Source organism: Myotis myotis, unplaced genomic scaffold, assembly GCF_014108235.1.
Source record: "Myotis myotis isolate mMyoMyo1 unplaced genomic scaffold, mMyoMyo1.p scaffold_m19_p_17, whole genome shotgun sequence".
Classification (NCBI taxonomy): Eukaryota; Metazoa; Chordata; class Mammalia; order Chiroptera; family Vespertilionidae; genus Myotis; species Myotis myotis.
Window position 1 is genome coordinate 24,637,021 of NW_023416321.1, and position 15,115 is coordinate 24,652,135.

Genomic DNA, 15,115 nt, shown 5'->3' on the forward strand with positions numbered 1-15,115 from the left:
AGTAAAGCCATGACCTTGCCCTCACGGGGCTTACATTCAAGTGGGGAAGATGGCCAGTGACAGTTAAATATGAAATCTCTCCGGGGACCTGTTTCCTGAGGGTGAAGGGTTAGGGAACACTGGCAGATGGGGTAGGCAGTATTGCCTCGCTGACAGGGTGATGCTTGAGTGGGGGCCAGAAGGAAGGGAGGGACGCAGCCATGTAGATATCTGTGGGAAGGACGTAGCAGACGGTGGGAAGAGAAAGTGCAGAGGCTCCTGGGTGGGAGATGCAAGGCTTGTTGGTGGCCAGAGTTAGTGAGGGGGAGGGAGGAAGTGAGGCTGTGTGTGCGTGCGTGCGTGTGTGTGTGCGCGCGTGCACACATGTGTGCATGGTTTGATGGCAAAGTTGGAGAGGTGATGCAGGCATGTGCACACCCATGGGCCACAATAAGGCCCATCCGAGAACATGAGGACCCACTGGGTTTGAGGCAGAGGAATGACATGAGGCAATGGGGGAGGTAGGGAGACAGACTAGGGATGGTAGCAGTGGAGGTGCTGGGGGGGGAGGGGCGGAGGCGTAGATTCTGGAACCATTTTGAACACAGGGAAGACTGGATTTGCTGCAGTTGGTGTGGGGTATAAGAGAATGTGAGCACTTAAGAATGACTCCCAAGTGTTTGGCCTGAGCCACATGGAGTTGCCATTAACAGAGATGGAGAAGGCGAGGAGCAGCAGGCTGCGGCGGGAAGAAACCACAAAGGCGGATGGCCTGTTATGTTGGAGCTGCTATTGGACATGCAAATGGAGGCAGTAGGTGGGTGGGCAAGTGTGGAGTTGAAGGGTGTGTTCCAGGAGACCTCAGGGCGAGAGAATTTAGGGGCCAGTATCCAGCATGAAGATGGAATTTAAAGCCATGGGACTGGATAAGATCGCTCAGGGTGTGAGTGTAGTGCAGGAAAAGGGCTAAGGCCTGAGACCGAGGCCACGCCAACCTCTCTCATTGGGTGCTTACTATGCTCCAGGCACCCTTATAAGTCCTATCACAACACCTCTGCCAGGTGGGTATCATCCCTATTTTTTTTTTAAAATATATTTTATTGATTTTTTACAGAGAGGAAGGGAGAGGAATAGAGAGTTAGAAACATCGATGGGAGGGAAACATCGATCAGCTGCCTCCTGCACGCCTCCCACTGGGTATGTGCCCGCAACCAAGGTACATGCCCTTGGCCGGAATCGAACTTGGGACCTTTCATTCCGCAGGCCGACGCTCTATCCACTGAGCCAAACCGGTTAGGGCTATCATCCCTATTTTTGCAAGGGAGGAAGCTGAGGTTCAGAGAAGTGAAATAATTTCTCCACGTGACATAATGTTATTTGGCCCCATCAGGATGGGACCCAAGGACTCTGGCTCCTGGGCTCTCACATGCCCTTTGTGGACCCTCCCTGGCCTTTCGGGAGACGGTCTGGGATGATGTTGGGCAAGGTCAAGAGAACAACACTGGGGCAGCTTGCCTCCCTCTCTGGGCCAGGAGGGAGTGACTCAGGCCTTGGCTGTCTACTCAGGCTTGGAGTGAAGGTTGGCCGCTTGCCACCCCCTGCCAGGCCTGGATTCTTTTACTGGGAAGTGAAAGGCCTGGCTCCCTGGGACCTGGGGGAGGACAGGTGTGTGATGTCTGCTTTCCGATCCCCAGGTCACTGACAACGATGAGTTCAGGAAGCCTTTGAGTCAGCCTTCAGGACGTTTAACGGGCTCAGCGGGTTTGATTCACTTCCTTTTTCAGAAGCCGGGCAGGGCTAGCTATTGCCCTGCCAGTGCCCAGCAGCTGGGGTTCAGAGGGGTGAAGTGGTTTCCCCAAGGTCACAGAGCCAGCTTTGGGGCACAGCCAACAGACACCCCTCCTCCCCTTCCTTCCCCACTGCTGTCTGGGTCACATTTCCTCTGCTGGAATGTCGGCCAGGCTGTGCCCAGTCTCTGGGCCTGGGGCACACATGGCTGCATTTCCGAGGCTCCTTGGCTCTTAGCCCTGCAAGCCTGACTTGGCAGTTTTGGTTCTTAGGTAGTGGGTTCCTAATTTTGGCCCCTCTGTGTACTGGTTGTGTGACTTTGCCCGTGTTACTTAACTTCTCTGAACTGGTTTCCACCTATGAAAAGGAGAGATGATAACATCTATCTCTGAAGTTGTAATCAAGATGAAATGTGAAGCCAGGCCGGTGTGGCTCAGCGATTGAGCATCGACCTCTGAACCAGGAGGTCACGGTTCAGTTTCGGTCAGGGCATATGTCTGGGTTGTGGGCTCGATCCCCCGTGTGGGGCGTGCAGGCGGCAGCCATCAATGATTCTCCCTCATCATTTATGCTTCTATCTCTCTCCCTCTCCTTTCCTCTTTGAAATCAATAAAAATATGTTTTTTTAAAAAAGATTAAATGTGAAAGTGCCTGGCACAGCTCATAAACCTAAATCCTGCCTTAATTCTTTCGTGTGTTTTAAATTGCTCTTCATTTGAGCCGTGCTGGTTGCAAAGGCAGCTTAGGACAGATCGATGACTGTGACCCTGAGGACCATCCTTCTCTCTGCTCCCAATCATGATAGCCACACCTCAGCCCTGGCCTCAGATTGCACTTGAGTTTAGTGAGAGGAGGCGGGGGACAGTCCTCTGAGAGATGGGGGCCTTAAGCCCGACCGGGTGCTAATTACAGGCAGCCTGGCTTGGGAGTCCTTGCAGAGCCCCGTGAACATGGTATTTCTATACATCAGCTCCTTTCCCCCTGCATTTCCCAGGACCATTTCTGAGCCACTCTCTCCTCATGCGCAGGACCACCCTTTGATGGAGAAGTCTGGGCTTTGCCTCTACTGGCTCTGTGTCCTGGGGCAACTCCCCCCTCGTCTTGGGCCTCATCTCTTCATCTGCATTATAGAGCAGGGTGTGGGGCTGGCTTAGAGTTGTCAGCCTTTCATATGTCACGGCACACACACAAAATACTTTACCAAGGCTTTGCACCGGGGTTAATGGAAGAGGCTTCTTGACCTGTCGGGTCTCCAGCTGTCCAGGCCAGCCAGACATCCCCTGGCGCTCTGAGGACCAGTATCTCCTTCTAGAGGGAATTCCGGGGGTTGACATCCAAATAGTGGGGAAGGATCCCTTAGAATCCCCCGCCCCATCTACTCTGGTGGCAGTGGGGCCAGTATAGTGACGGTTCCTGCTTCTTCCTTAGCCTTCTGGGGCAGTGGCAGCAGCAATCACAGAGCTAACCCTGTTCCAGGCACTGGGCTGAGGATCACCTTGTTGAATTCTCATTGAAGCTCCTCTACTTTCTCAGTGCCTATGCCTCCGTTTTCCCGTCTCCAAAATGGGGATACTAGCACCTGCCTCAGTGGGGTCTTGAGTTTGGCCACACAGAACACAGGATGGTGCCTGGCACAGAGTAAGCCCTTGCCAACTAGTATAGCCCTCCCTGTGAGTGACGAGCTGTGGCTGTTTCATTATTGCAGCTGGGGAAAGCGCAGGAGGCAGTTCCCCCGTGGGCGTGGCAGGGGTCCCCCTTGGCCATCAGTTTGTTGCATTCTGCCCCTGACTCTGTCTTCCTCCTTTCCAGGTGGGACCGTCCGTGGAGCTGGCCCCAGGATGCTCTGGGGGTGTGGATGACCAGCCATCGAGCCTCCCACGGCCCAGGCCCGGATGCCGCCGCCCCACGAAGACCACTCCCAGAGGACCACCTAGTTTCCTGACCCGGGGACCCCGCCCGTCCGGTCCCCATCTGGTCGCCCAGCGGCCGGGCAAGGCGCGGGAGTAGCTTCCCGAGCCCGCCAAGCGCGCGAGACGGCGCAGGGATCTGGGGAAAAGGGCTTGGCGCCGCCGGGCAGCACCTTCGCCCAAAGGCTCGGCAAAATGACCAGCCTGTTCCGCCGGAGCAGCAGTGGCGGCGGTGGTGGCGGTGGTGGCGGCGGCGGGGGCGGCTCCGCCGGGGCGCGCGGGGCCGGGGGCAGCGCCACGCCCACCGCCCAGGAGCTCAACAACAGCCGGCCCGCCCGCCAGGTGCGCCGCCTGGAGTTCAACCAGGCCATGGACGACTTCAAGACCATGTTCCCCAACATGGATTACGACATCATCGAGTGCGTGCTGCGCGCCAACAGCGGCGCCGTGGACGCCACCATCGACCAGCTGCTGCAGATGAACCTGGAGGGGGGTGGCGGCGGCGTCTATGAAGACAGCTCGGACTCGGAGGACAGCATTCCCCCGGAGGTAGGGGCGCGGCCTGGTAATGCACCAGGAGCTCCAGCGCTGTTTGAACCTTAGAGGACTTGGGTTCTACCCCTGCCTGGGTTCGAACTAGCGAGCAGCCTTCTTTTTCCTAGGGAAACGGTACTCAAGTCGGTCAGCGGCCTTATTGGATGGGCAGAAAATCATGCAGTCATTCAACAAGCTCTGAGCACCTGCTCAGTGGTATGCCAGGCATGGTATTAGACCCGGGGTCAGGGGTCATCAGAATCAAGGAGCTTGTTAAAAATGCAGACACCTGGGCCCCCTCCAACACAGGGAATGTCAATCCAAGGCTGGAGCCCGCTAGTCTGTATTTTTCAAGAAATTCGACTCTTGAGCCTCTGGGTATCCACCTTGATCAAGTCAAAGATTCTGCCCTCACAGAGTTCACGGCACAGTGGAACATGGGGACAAGAACCAGGCAAGGACAGCCCAGAGTGATGAGAGCTATGATGGGAGAAACGGAAGCAGGACGGGAGGGTATGGTTTCCTGGAGGAGGGATGGCTAAGCTGAGACCCCAAAGAAGAGTGAAGAATGAGGGCAAAGGTGTGCAGGCAGAGGGAGCAGCTTGGGCAAAAGCTCGGAGGTGAAATAGAGCATGAGGCGCTGGGGGACTGACAGCCGGACCATCTGTCAGGATCCTTGAGTGAGTGGAGACCAGGAGGTTGAGGAGGCCTTACTTGGAGAGAGTGGGGCTGTGTCCCCAGAGCATAGGGAGCCATAGAAGAGGAGTGACATCAGACTTCATCTGACTGAGGCATGATGGAGACAGTAGTGAGCCCTTCTCTCCTAAATCTTCAAACTTTATTATTTTTTTAAATATATTTTATTGATTTTTTTACAGAGAAGAAGGGAGGGGAACAGAGAGTTAGAAACATCAATGAGAGAGATTGATCAGCTGCCTCCTGCACACCCCCCACTGGGGATGTGCCCACAATCAAGGTACATGCCCTTGACCGGAATCAAACCTGGGACCCTTGAGTCCGCAGGCCGACGCTCTATCCGCTGAGCCAAACCGGTTCCGCAATCTTCAAACTTTAGATGGGGGAGATGCCACCAACCCACTTGCAGGATGTGGCCAATCTCCTGGCCCCATCCCAGAGTTCAGTATACCTTTGGCCCCAGTCGCCACAAGACCTGCAGCGCTGGGTGTAGAACGGGCTCACAGTCTTTCAGCGAGAGGGTCACTGCCTGCAGGGGCATGTGGGACACGCAGCCAAAGACGGAAGGACCCAGCGGAGGGGACTTAACTCTGCTCTTCACTGAGTCGCAACCTGTGCCAGGCACATCCTCGTGCTTTAGATGTCGCCTCTCTTCTAGTCTTCACAAGCTTTGTGAGGTGGCGTTATTATTGCCCTCATTTACAGTGAGAAAACCTAGACCTAGACATGGCCTCAGATCCTACTCAACACAGCCCTGCAGGCAGCCGCCGTCCACCAATCAGAGTCACCCTGCAGGGCAAAGCCTCCCTGAACGGGTGCTGCCTGGGCTTCCTCTCCCCAGGCAGAGGACCAGCTCTGTGGGCAATGACATCTGGCTCATCCTGGTGTCTCCTCTCGCACCCGGGACAGCCCTAGCACAGAGCAGGCACTCGGGGAATATTGTCGAACGAATAAATGGTGCTGCCGTCTTTACCTAGTTTTCTTTAGTCTCTTTCCCCTGGAGACCACTCCTTTGACCTGCCTGGATTAGCAAGTGGAGGGAGTATTAGAACATAGAGATCTTCTTTGTGAAAAAGAGGGGTGAGTGCATGCATGACGGCGAGTGTGTGTGTGTGTGTGTGTGTGCGCGCGCACACATGTGTTTACAGATACATCCTTTAAGCGTGAGCTGGAAGGAAGGCTCTCTGTGAACTCTGACCCTGTAGTCTCATTTGTTCTGACGGTCTGGCAGGTGGGATGCTATTTCCTCCTTGTTCACGGCACCCACAGCCCCGAGAACCTCCGCACGGCTTCAGCATCCTCTGCATAGGTCTGCACTGTGGGGGCTTCTGTTTTTCTAAGAATCTTGCTTTCCAGATTGAGCCCCTTCTCGGCCCCCTCCCCCCCCCCGGGCTGTTTCCCCAACCCCCCACGTGTGGAGCTCAGCTGGGGCCCACCGGCAGGCAGTTCCTGAGCCAGCGGAAAGTGCTTCGGAAAATTTATGAGCAGCAGCTGGAATGACAATAACTGCTGACTGGAAAAGGCCCCCTCTCTGAGGGCTGATGGATGGTGGGCTGGCCAGAGGGGTACCCTGGCCACAGAGAAACATCTTCTGTCAGATAAATGGCCAGACCCTGACCCTTAGAGCACCTGGCAGGCATCCATCACCCACACTGAATTAAGTCAGGAGGCTGCAGAGCCGAAAACTTCAACACCTTTAGAGTCAGAAGAACAATCTCATTGTGGCTGGTGAGGCTGGGGGGAGAAAGGCCGCAGGGGTGGGGGGTTGAGGGGGTAGGAACATGGCTGGGGTTACTCTCCCCAGAGACGGGGGATCAGCCTTTCCGGAGCGTGCCTGGCCCGCGGCCTGCCTCCTTGGCGTTTCCTTGTTCTGCTCCAGGAGCCTCTGATAAACGCCTGGTTCTCGCAGCCCCAGGAGGCCGCACTGAGGCGCAGGAGAGGCTGAGAAAGGAGGGGTCCTTCTGGTGCAGTTGTGGAAGCCTGATCTCCCTGAATCTGGGGTCCAACTGCTACACCAGTTATGGGAAACCCCAAGCAGCTTCCCTCTGGGAACGATTCCCACTGAGCTCTCCCTTCCTCACCCCTATCTCACTCACACCAGCCTCAGTGGGGACAGACCAGGCCAGCCACTGAGGGAGGAGAGGCTCAGCCTGGAACCCTGTCCCTCAGAGCAGCGAGGTCTGGGGAACAGGGAATGTGGGCTGGGGGACAGCAGCAGCATGGACTCCGGATGTGCCAGGTAGTTGCTGAGCCGCTGCCCTGTGCCAGGTACCGGGGGTCCGCCCATGAATGGGAATGGAGCCCGCAGTGTTCTCTCTCTCTTCTTGTGGAAATTTGGGGTAGGCAGAGTAGCAGCCTGAAAGGCAGCTACATTCTCCTTTTCTGCAGAAGCATCTGTTTAAATACTTTCCGCCTCAAAGGAAAGAACGTCAGTGCATTCCAGGGCGGGAGGTCTCCTTGGGTCAGGCTGGCAGTGTGTGCACAGAGCGTGTGCGTGTGTGTGTTTGTGTGTGTGTGCTCATGTGTGCGTGTTCACTCACCACCTGCCCATCTGCCAGGTGTCCCTGCGAGCCTCTGCAGCCCAGCCTGGCCCAGGCTTGCAGAGGCAGAGCAGAGTCAGTTTAGCAGTGACTTCTGCAAACTCACTTGAGGTTAAGATGTGGGGCCTGGGGACTCTGTGGCTGATTGACATCCCCCGAGCCCTTCCCATGTTCTTTGGTCTCAGGGGAGTTGGGGACAGAGCTGGGGAGGAGAGGACAGGGAAGCAGGAGGCTAAGATATAGGCTGGTTGGGGTTGTGTGACCTGGGATCTCCTGGCTGAGAGCTGCCTCCTGCCCTAGACTCCTCTATGGGCCTTTGAGGAAGGGTCCAGGTCAAGCCAGAACCCCAGCTTTTGCTCACCCCTTGGCCTCTCCCTGCCCCTCTTTCTGGCTCTTGGATGAAGACAAGAGTCTAAGAGGGAGAGGCACCCCCTCGACACACCCCCTGCCACTTAGCACCCTGGGGATCCACCCTGGGAATGCAGGCATTGTGAAGGAAGGAGGGACCTTTGCTGAGGAGACCATGTTCTAAAAACACTTGAGTGGCTTTTGCCATGTCACTTAGTCAGCCTGGGTCTCAGTTTCCTCATCTATAAAATGGGGTAGCAATCCATATCTATCTTGCCAAGTTGTTTGAGGCTAAGGCTAAATAATCCATGTGGAAGCACTTTGAGAGAGGGTGTGGCTGATGTTAAAGTTAGTTATCAGCAATAACACGTGTATAGAAGAGTCCATGAATCATAAGTGACGTTTCACCAGCAGTCAGATCAAGACCCATCAAAGGAACCCGGAAGCCCCCTCACGCCCCTTTCTGGCCTTCCCCACCCTCACAGAGGTCACGCTGCTCTGACTTCTCTCGCGGCGATTTGCTTTGCTTGTTTCTGAACCGTACTTGGGCGGATAATGCTGCTCTGAACATTCTTTTGGGGACTTGTGCTTTCTTGTCTGTTGAGGAAGTTGGAATTGTAGGGTCAGGGGCAGCCATGCGTTTAGCTTCAGTACATAAAGCCAGACTGGTTTTTTGCAAAGTGCTGGTTGTAACAATTTACATATCCACCAGCAACGCAGAGTTCTCTTACTACACATCCTCGCCCACACCTGATTACGTGTAAATGTTATTCAAGTTCAAGGAAGAGCTGCTAATATTTCTTTCTTTCTTCTCTCTGATACAGATCTTGGAAAGGACTTTGGAACCTGATAGCTCCGATGAAGAGCCCCCACCCGTGTACTCCCCACCAGCCTACCACATGCACATGTTCGACAGGCCTTACCCTCTGGCTCCGCCCACTCCACCTCCCCGGTGAGAATGCAGCTCCTGTCCCCGCACAGAGCAGTGGGGAAGGGACCGGGGGTTGGGACGGAGTACAAACACAGTGGGAATCTTGGCTAGACCCCTCAGCAAGAACAGGCTTCTCCTGCAGCAAGACCCATTTTCGCTAGATACCAAGAAGAACTTTCAAGAGCAAACATTCACTAAATTCCCACTCCAGGCTAGTGCTATGCCGGACACCGGACGGGACAGAGTCAAGGCTCAGCCTCTGCTTTCTGAGGGCCGATAGTCGATGGAGATGCAGAGCAGGAATGACAAACACGTGGAATGTGTACTGACACTTCCCCTCTCCAGCCTGTGGCAAAGGTTACGATTGATCACTGTGCTGGTTCCTGCTCAGAATCCTCCCACCATAGTACTCCCAGACGGCCACCAGTAGTTGATGGGATGATATGTGTTTGCCATCCCTGGTCTAGGGATGTTGTGGGGGATTTTAAAAGTAATGGGAGCAAGTAAGTCTCCTTTTCTAGGATAGTTCAATAACTGGAAGCAGGGGGGTAGACTGCTAGGTCCTTGGAGACTTCTTCCGGGTGAGGGACTCTGTAATTTGGAAATTTAACATGAAACTGGCTGTCAGCTGGGTCCCCTGGGTCACTGAGGTGCTTGTTTTTCTGGACTTCATGTTTGGGGTGGGGCTTGCTGGAGCCCAGGTGTCTCTTTGCCCGAAAGCTGCTGTTCCTGAGATCAGATTTGAGAATGACTCAGGCCTGGGGTGGTAAGGGGTGGCGGAAATGATGGGACAGGGGACTTGTCCTAGTGGATCTTCTCTTCTGGGGATCTTGGGAGCCTCTGATGGTGGCAGTGGAGAACTCTGTTATCATCCAGGTATAGACAATAATAACAGCTACCATTTATTTATGAAGCACTGGCAAGCCATCACATTCAGATCCTCTAACAACTTCCGAGGTGGGCACAGCCGTCATCCCCATTTTACAGATGAAGAGACTGAGCCTAAGAGAGGTTTCATAATCACCCCCAGACTACAGAGCTGGGATTTGAACCCAGGTCATTTTGACTCCAAAACCAATGCTCTTAATTGCTGTGTCCAGTTGCCTCCCTGATGAGAAAATTCTCTGTGATTGAATCTTGGGGAGCTGAGAGAGGCCTCACAGATTATGGGGGGAGGGAGGAGAGCAATGTTTTGAGGCAGGGACAGGAGCAAAGCGGGGCCCCTTTTATCACAAGTGGGACTAGGAGGCTGTAATGGGCTGGGAGGCAGGGAGTAAGTAGGTGGGTTGGGGTGAGACCTTGGCAGGACTTGCAGCCTGGATTGGGGCTAAATGATTTCCCTTTGACTTTTAAAACATTTATCCCAAGATGTTTTTGCAGATGGTCTAGTTTCTGTTAGAGTGGTTCTGCCCATTTTTCAGAAGGGAAAACAGGCCGTAAGAGACAGGATCCCAGTGTAAACCTGGTGTGGGTATCCTGGCCACGTCCTCCCTGCCCTACTCTGGCTGGGTGTTCAGCCGCAGTGGGTGGGGTAGGGCTGGAAGCAGGGGTGGTGCAGTCCAGCGGTCGGAGCCCCAATTGGGGGTGAGGTGACCTTAGCACTAGACCAAAGCTTAGGAGGCCTCGTTCAGACCCTGTGGCTTTGAAAAGTCTCTGACCCAGAACTGAAGGCTTTGCTAGGCTGGGGGTGGATACAGAGAAGAGAACTTGGGTTGTGGAATCAGCTAGAGCAGAATGCTCTCTCTCTCCCCCCTTCCTCCAGCTGCCTGACTTCTGATCTTTTAGGCGCCTTTGCTCTGTGGCCCTTCGCTCACTACTTGATGTCTCTGAGCTTCGTTTGCCTCATCTGTGAAATGGGAATGCTGATCCCGCCCCAGAGCTGTTGGAAGGATTGAGTGAGAGTTGTGGGTGGAGCACTCACAGAGTGCCAGGCCTGGTCAGATCTACTGCCATCCTCGGTTCACTGCTCTGCCCACCCCCGCTGCACGGCTGGCCTCTGAGCTCTAACACTGAACACTGAGACCAGTGGCGAGGCTTCCCTCAGAGGCCAGTGTTCAGAAGGGGCAGTGCCAGCCTCCCAGCATGTGCCCCTTTGCTCCAGGATGGCCCTACTAAGCCCAAGTCTCTCCACCCAGCATTTAGTGAGCCACCCGCAGTATGTAGGTGCCGAACCATGTGTGTGATGCAGCGATGAACACAGCACTGCCTTGACACCTCCCCCTGCCCCCTGCAAGGAGATCAGAGTCTGGGGGAGGCACAGACCTGGGGGCAGGGGGGCAGGGTTGCCTTGAGGAGCTGATGTCCAAGCTGCAACCTGGTGAAGCGGAGGACAGGAGGGCATTCCGGGCAAAGGAAACAGCATGCGCCAAGGCCTGGAGGCAGGGATGAGGGAATCATCCGGGGAACTGCAGGGTGTATGGAACGGCTGGGTGAGGCTGGAGAGGCAAGCAGGTCATGGCTGTGCTTTATCCTGCAGCCGGGGTGTTTAAGCTGGGGAGTGCTGTGATGTGGTTAGTGCTTTAGAATCCCCCTCTGGCTGCTGGTGGAGATCAGATTTGGGTAGGAAGTTGGGGGAGGAATGGCCTAGGGTGCCTGTGAGACTGCAGATGGGGAGGGGTTAGGGAGCTTGTCCTGCTGGGGCACAGACAGGCAAGGTGACCCCAGGGGAGTGTGCCTGGAATGCCTGGATCCTGGGTCCAGGTTCTGCCTGAAGGATCTGGGTGCCCTAGGAGAGGGCCTGACCCAGCTGGGCCTCAGTGTGCATGCTTTACCAAAAATCCTGCCTGGAAGGTTTGGCTCTGAAATCCTTCTGGGTCTGTTCCCTGGGTAAACCGGGAGGTCTGATTGGGAGTGGAGTACTAATGTTGGGGTCCAAGGGCAGGCTCAGGGCAGGGGAGCCTCCCCAGCCTTCTCTCTCCTTTCCCTTCCCCAGCCTGTCCTTCCCTGTCTTCTGAATAAAAGATAGGCCCTGAAACCAGAGGACCCCTCTGCACAGGCCACCTGCTGTTTTCCCCTTGAAAGTACAGCCTTGGAAGTTTTTTATTTGCCTCCCGGCTCATTTCTGACATTCCTTTCCAACCACAGTGGAGTTGCCTGGGCTGCCTGGGCTCAGGGCCCCCCTGTCTCTCACAGCTACGGGCTGACCTCATCTCCGCGGGTGCCGGGGCCAGGAGGGGGCGGGGCCTGCCCCTCCTCCAGGACCTGGAGCCCGGCAGCCAGGGATTCAGCTGAGGACAGGACGGGCGCTCCTCGTCCCCCTCCCCTCTGGGCTTTCCAGTGAAATGTCTAGAGGAGTCCAGTGGGACTCCAGGGCTTGCCCGCCGCAGCTCTCCTGGGTGGCTCGAGGTGTGGTTGTGTTGGGGTGGGCACCCATGTCCCAGATAAAGACCCTGAAGCCCAAGGAAGGGTGCTGACTCTGGAGAGGATTTCTCTGCTTGGGATTCATCAACGCTGGTCTTCAAGGCCCCCCCCCCCCCCCCCCGAGCAATGGGGTGCCCGCTCCCTTGCTTTTCAGGCCCTTAGAGAAAATGAAGCCTCCGACAGTGACAGAAGGCAGAGTGATGTAGACACAAAGCTGCTTAGGAATCGGCCAAGCTCTTCTGCAGACCGTCCCCTCCTCCGTGCAGCCAGATGAGGGGGTGAGGAGGCAGGCTGGGGTTCCCTTGGCTCCAGTCTGCCTGTGCCGCTCCCACCGCGCACTTAGCAGCTTGTTATCCCGTCTGCTGCCGCCCCCGCCCCTCCTCCTGGCCCCCGCCAGGCCACCCGCCCAAAATAGAAAAGGAAAGGAAGTTATTTCCACAGGCAGCGGCAGCCTGGCCCGGAAAAGCTCCCCTCCAGTGAGGGGGCCGCGGGATTCCTGGAGCTAGAGACCAAATCAAAGCCAGGCCCTGGAGCCAAAGGGGCCCCCACCGCCCCCGGCTGCCTCCTGCGTGTGTCACTCCCGGATTCAGCAGAACACGTGTACTGCGGTTGCCACGCTGCAGGCCACCGAGGAGCTGTGGGGAGCTCCTGGCGGGGCCCCAGGCTGCCCTCAGGCCCAGGGCGGCAGGGCGGGAGCCCGGGAATGGGGAGGGCACGGCTACTGCCTTTCTTCCTCTCCTTCCCTTCTGGCTGTGGCCTCTGCGTGGCACAGACCTCCTGCCAGGCTGCCAGGCACCTGGCCTCTGAGGAGCAGCCCCGAGCGCCCCCTGGAACAAGAACCTCCTGCTCAGTGTGCCTTTCCGAGCGCTGTTCAAGAGCCCGGAGTGGGGCTGTACCGCGCGGGCAGGGAGGCAGCAGTTTCTAGATGAGAGAAACTCTCAGAGGAGAGCAGGTCTCCCCCAAGACCACCCTGCTGGCTTGTGGCTGTGCCAGAACTGGAGCCGGGATTTGCTCTACTCTCTAGGGGTCCTGGTGTCCTCATGCCCGCACCCTCCCCCCGCCCCCTGCGTAATAACATGCATAAAGGCCTGGGGCGGGCTGGGCTGTTGGTTCATTTGGAGCACACCTGTTACTCAGCAGCCACACGGCGCCGGGTGCTAGGGATAGAAGCATAAAAGGACACGATCCCCTGCTGCTTTAGAGAATGTTTATAAGCATCTACGTCTACATCCACACCGTCCAGCACAAGCGCCACAAATAGAGAGCTCTAGAGCAGCGGCTCTCAACCTGTGGGTCGCGACCCCTTTGGGGGTCGAATGCCTAAGACCATCGGAAAACACATATATAATTACATATTGTTTTTGTGATTCATCACTATGCTTTAATGATGTTCAATTTGTAACAATGAAAATACATCCTGCATATCAGATATTTACATTATGATTCATAACAGTAGCAAAATTACAGTTATGAAGTAGCAACGAAAATAATTTTATGGTTGGGGTCACAACATGAGGAACTGTATTAAAGGGTCGCGGCATTAGGAAGGTTGAGAACCACTGCCCTAGAGGCTTAGAGGCCTCGAGGGCACTGTGGTGCATGCACAGCTGTGAGTGGAAGCAGCGGAGGCCACGGGAAGGAGGAGTGCCATTCTGAGCAGGATCCTGGTGTGAGGGACGGACCAGGACACCCGTGTTGGGGCCTGACTGTTCCCTCCTCATTGTCACCTCTCGCCCTCCAGCATCGACGTGCTGGACTCCGCACCCGCTTCCAGCCAGAGGCGCTATCGGAACTGGAACCCGCCACTGCTGGGCAACCTCCCTGACGACTTTCTCCGCATCCTGCCCCAGCAGCTGGACAGCATGCAGGTATGAAGGGAGGCCCCGCCTGCTGCACAGCCTCTCCGCTTGCCCACAGTTTGGGTCAGCCCGTTTCACTTTCTGATATTTAAGCCCGGGCAGAGCTGTTTCTGTTGCCCTGGGTTTGCAGGGAAAGAATGCTGAAGCGAAAGCCTCGTTTCCTGTCTGGGCCGGGAGGTTTCCTGTTCCACCCAGGAAGGTGACAGCCCTGAGGACACTCTGGCTGCAGCCATCACCCCAGGCCTGAGGGAGGTGGGCATGGGGCTAGCCAATGGCAGGGAGCCAGAGCACCTTCCTTCCCTCTCCTGGGAAAGGGCCAAGGCCGCCTCTCCCCAGAGGTGGGCATGTCCTAAGGGCTCTTGCAGAGGGGGTGGCACCCTGAGACCGCTGGTGCAGCGAGAGTTTTGAGTTTGGGGATCGTGTGTCGGCTATTGAGCAGTTTGCAGATCACTTTTCAGGACTGTTCAGGGTGTAGAGAAAGGCATGGGGTGGTCCAGGAGAGGAAAAGTCATTGTTAAGCCCTTGCTGCTTCCTTAGCAGAGAGGACTGTGGCCCGTGCAGTTGGATCTGGGCCTGTGACTGGGTCCTGAAAGGAGGTGCAGGTCCCAGGGTGCGGCTGGAAGATCCTTGGACAGGACAGGTGTTCACCCAGGTGTGCACGGATGTTTATGCTCGGGTGCCCTTGTGACTAGGCATTCAACATGCTCACTTTCCTCCTCAGGGCAACCCCAGGGCCTCCAAGCCCATGAACAGAGAGGGAGGCCTGCCCCCTGCGGCCGGGCCCGGGACCCGGGACCAGGAGAGCCGCTGGAAGCAGTACCTGGAGGACGAGAGGATCGCGCTCTTCCTGCAGAACGAGGAGTTCATGAAGGAGCTGCAGCGCAACAGAGACTTCCTCCTGGCCCTGGAGAGAGGTGGTGCACCGGGTGGGGCGCTGTGCCCCTTCTCCATGGCGGAAGAAGTGGCTGATGTTGGCTGTAGCCTTGGGGCTCAGGCGAGGCAGGGGGCTGGAGGCCAAGGGCTGGGACATGGCCCACACCACATGATCCCTGGGGGAGCCCCAGAATCCTGCCAAACGGGGACCAGCATCACCAGCTACCCCTTCTCCCACCCCCATATTCAGAGGAAGAGAGGTGTGCCCTCTTCTTTCCCCTACACATCTGCTCTGTGCCA

General features: G+C 56.2%; 1 protein-coding gene across 2 annotated transcripts in view; it reads left to right on the plus strand.

The window, feature by feature from the left end:
- Positions 1-15,115, plus strand: part of CUEDC1 (CUE domain containing 1) — a 74,544-nt gene that overhangs the window by 52,208 nt on the left and 7,221 nt on the right. For both annotated transcript variants that reach the window (XM_036341223.1, XM_036341222.1), the window contains exons 2-5: positions 3,577-4,223; positions 8,617-8,744; positions 13,825-13,951; positions 14,664-14,856. In XM_036341223.1, the coding sequence (XP_036197116.1) occupies positions 3,870-4,223; positions 8,617-8,744; positions 13,825-13,951; positions 14,664-14,856 (802 nt within the window). In that variant the 5' untranslated portion in view covers positions 3,577-3,869. The remainder of the gene's footprint in view (positions 1-3,576; positions 4,224-8,616; positions 8,745-13,824; positions 13,952-14,663; positions 14,857-15,115) is intronic.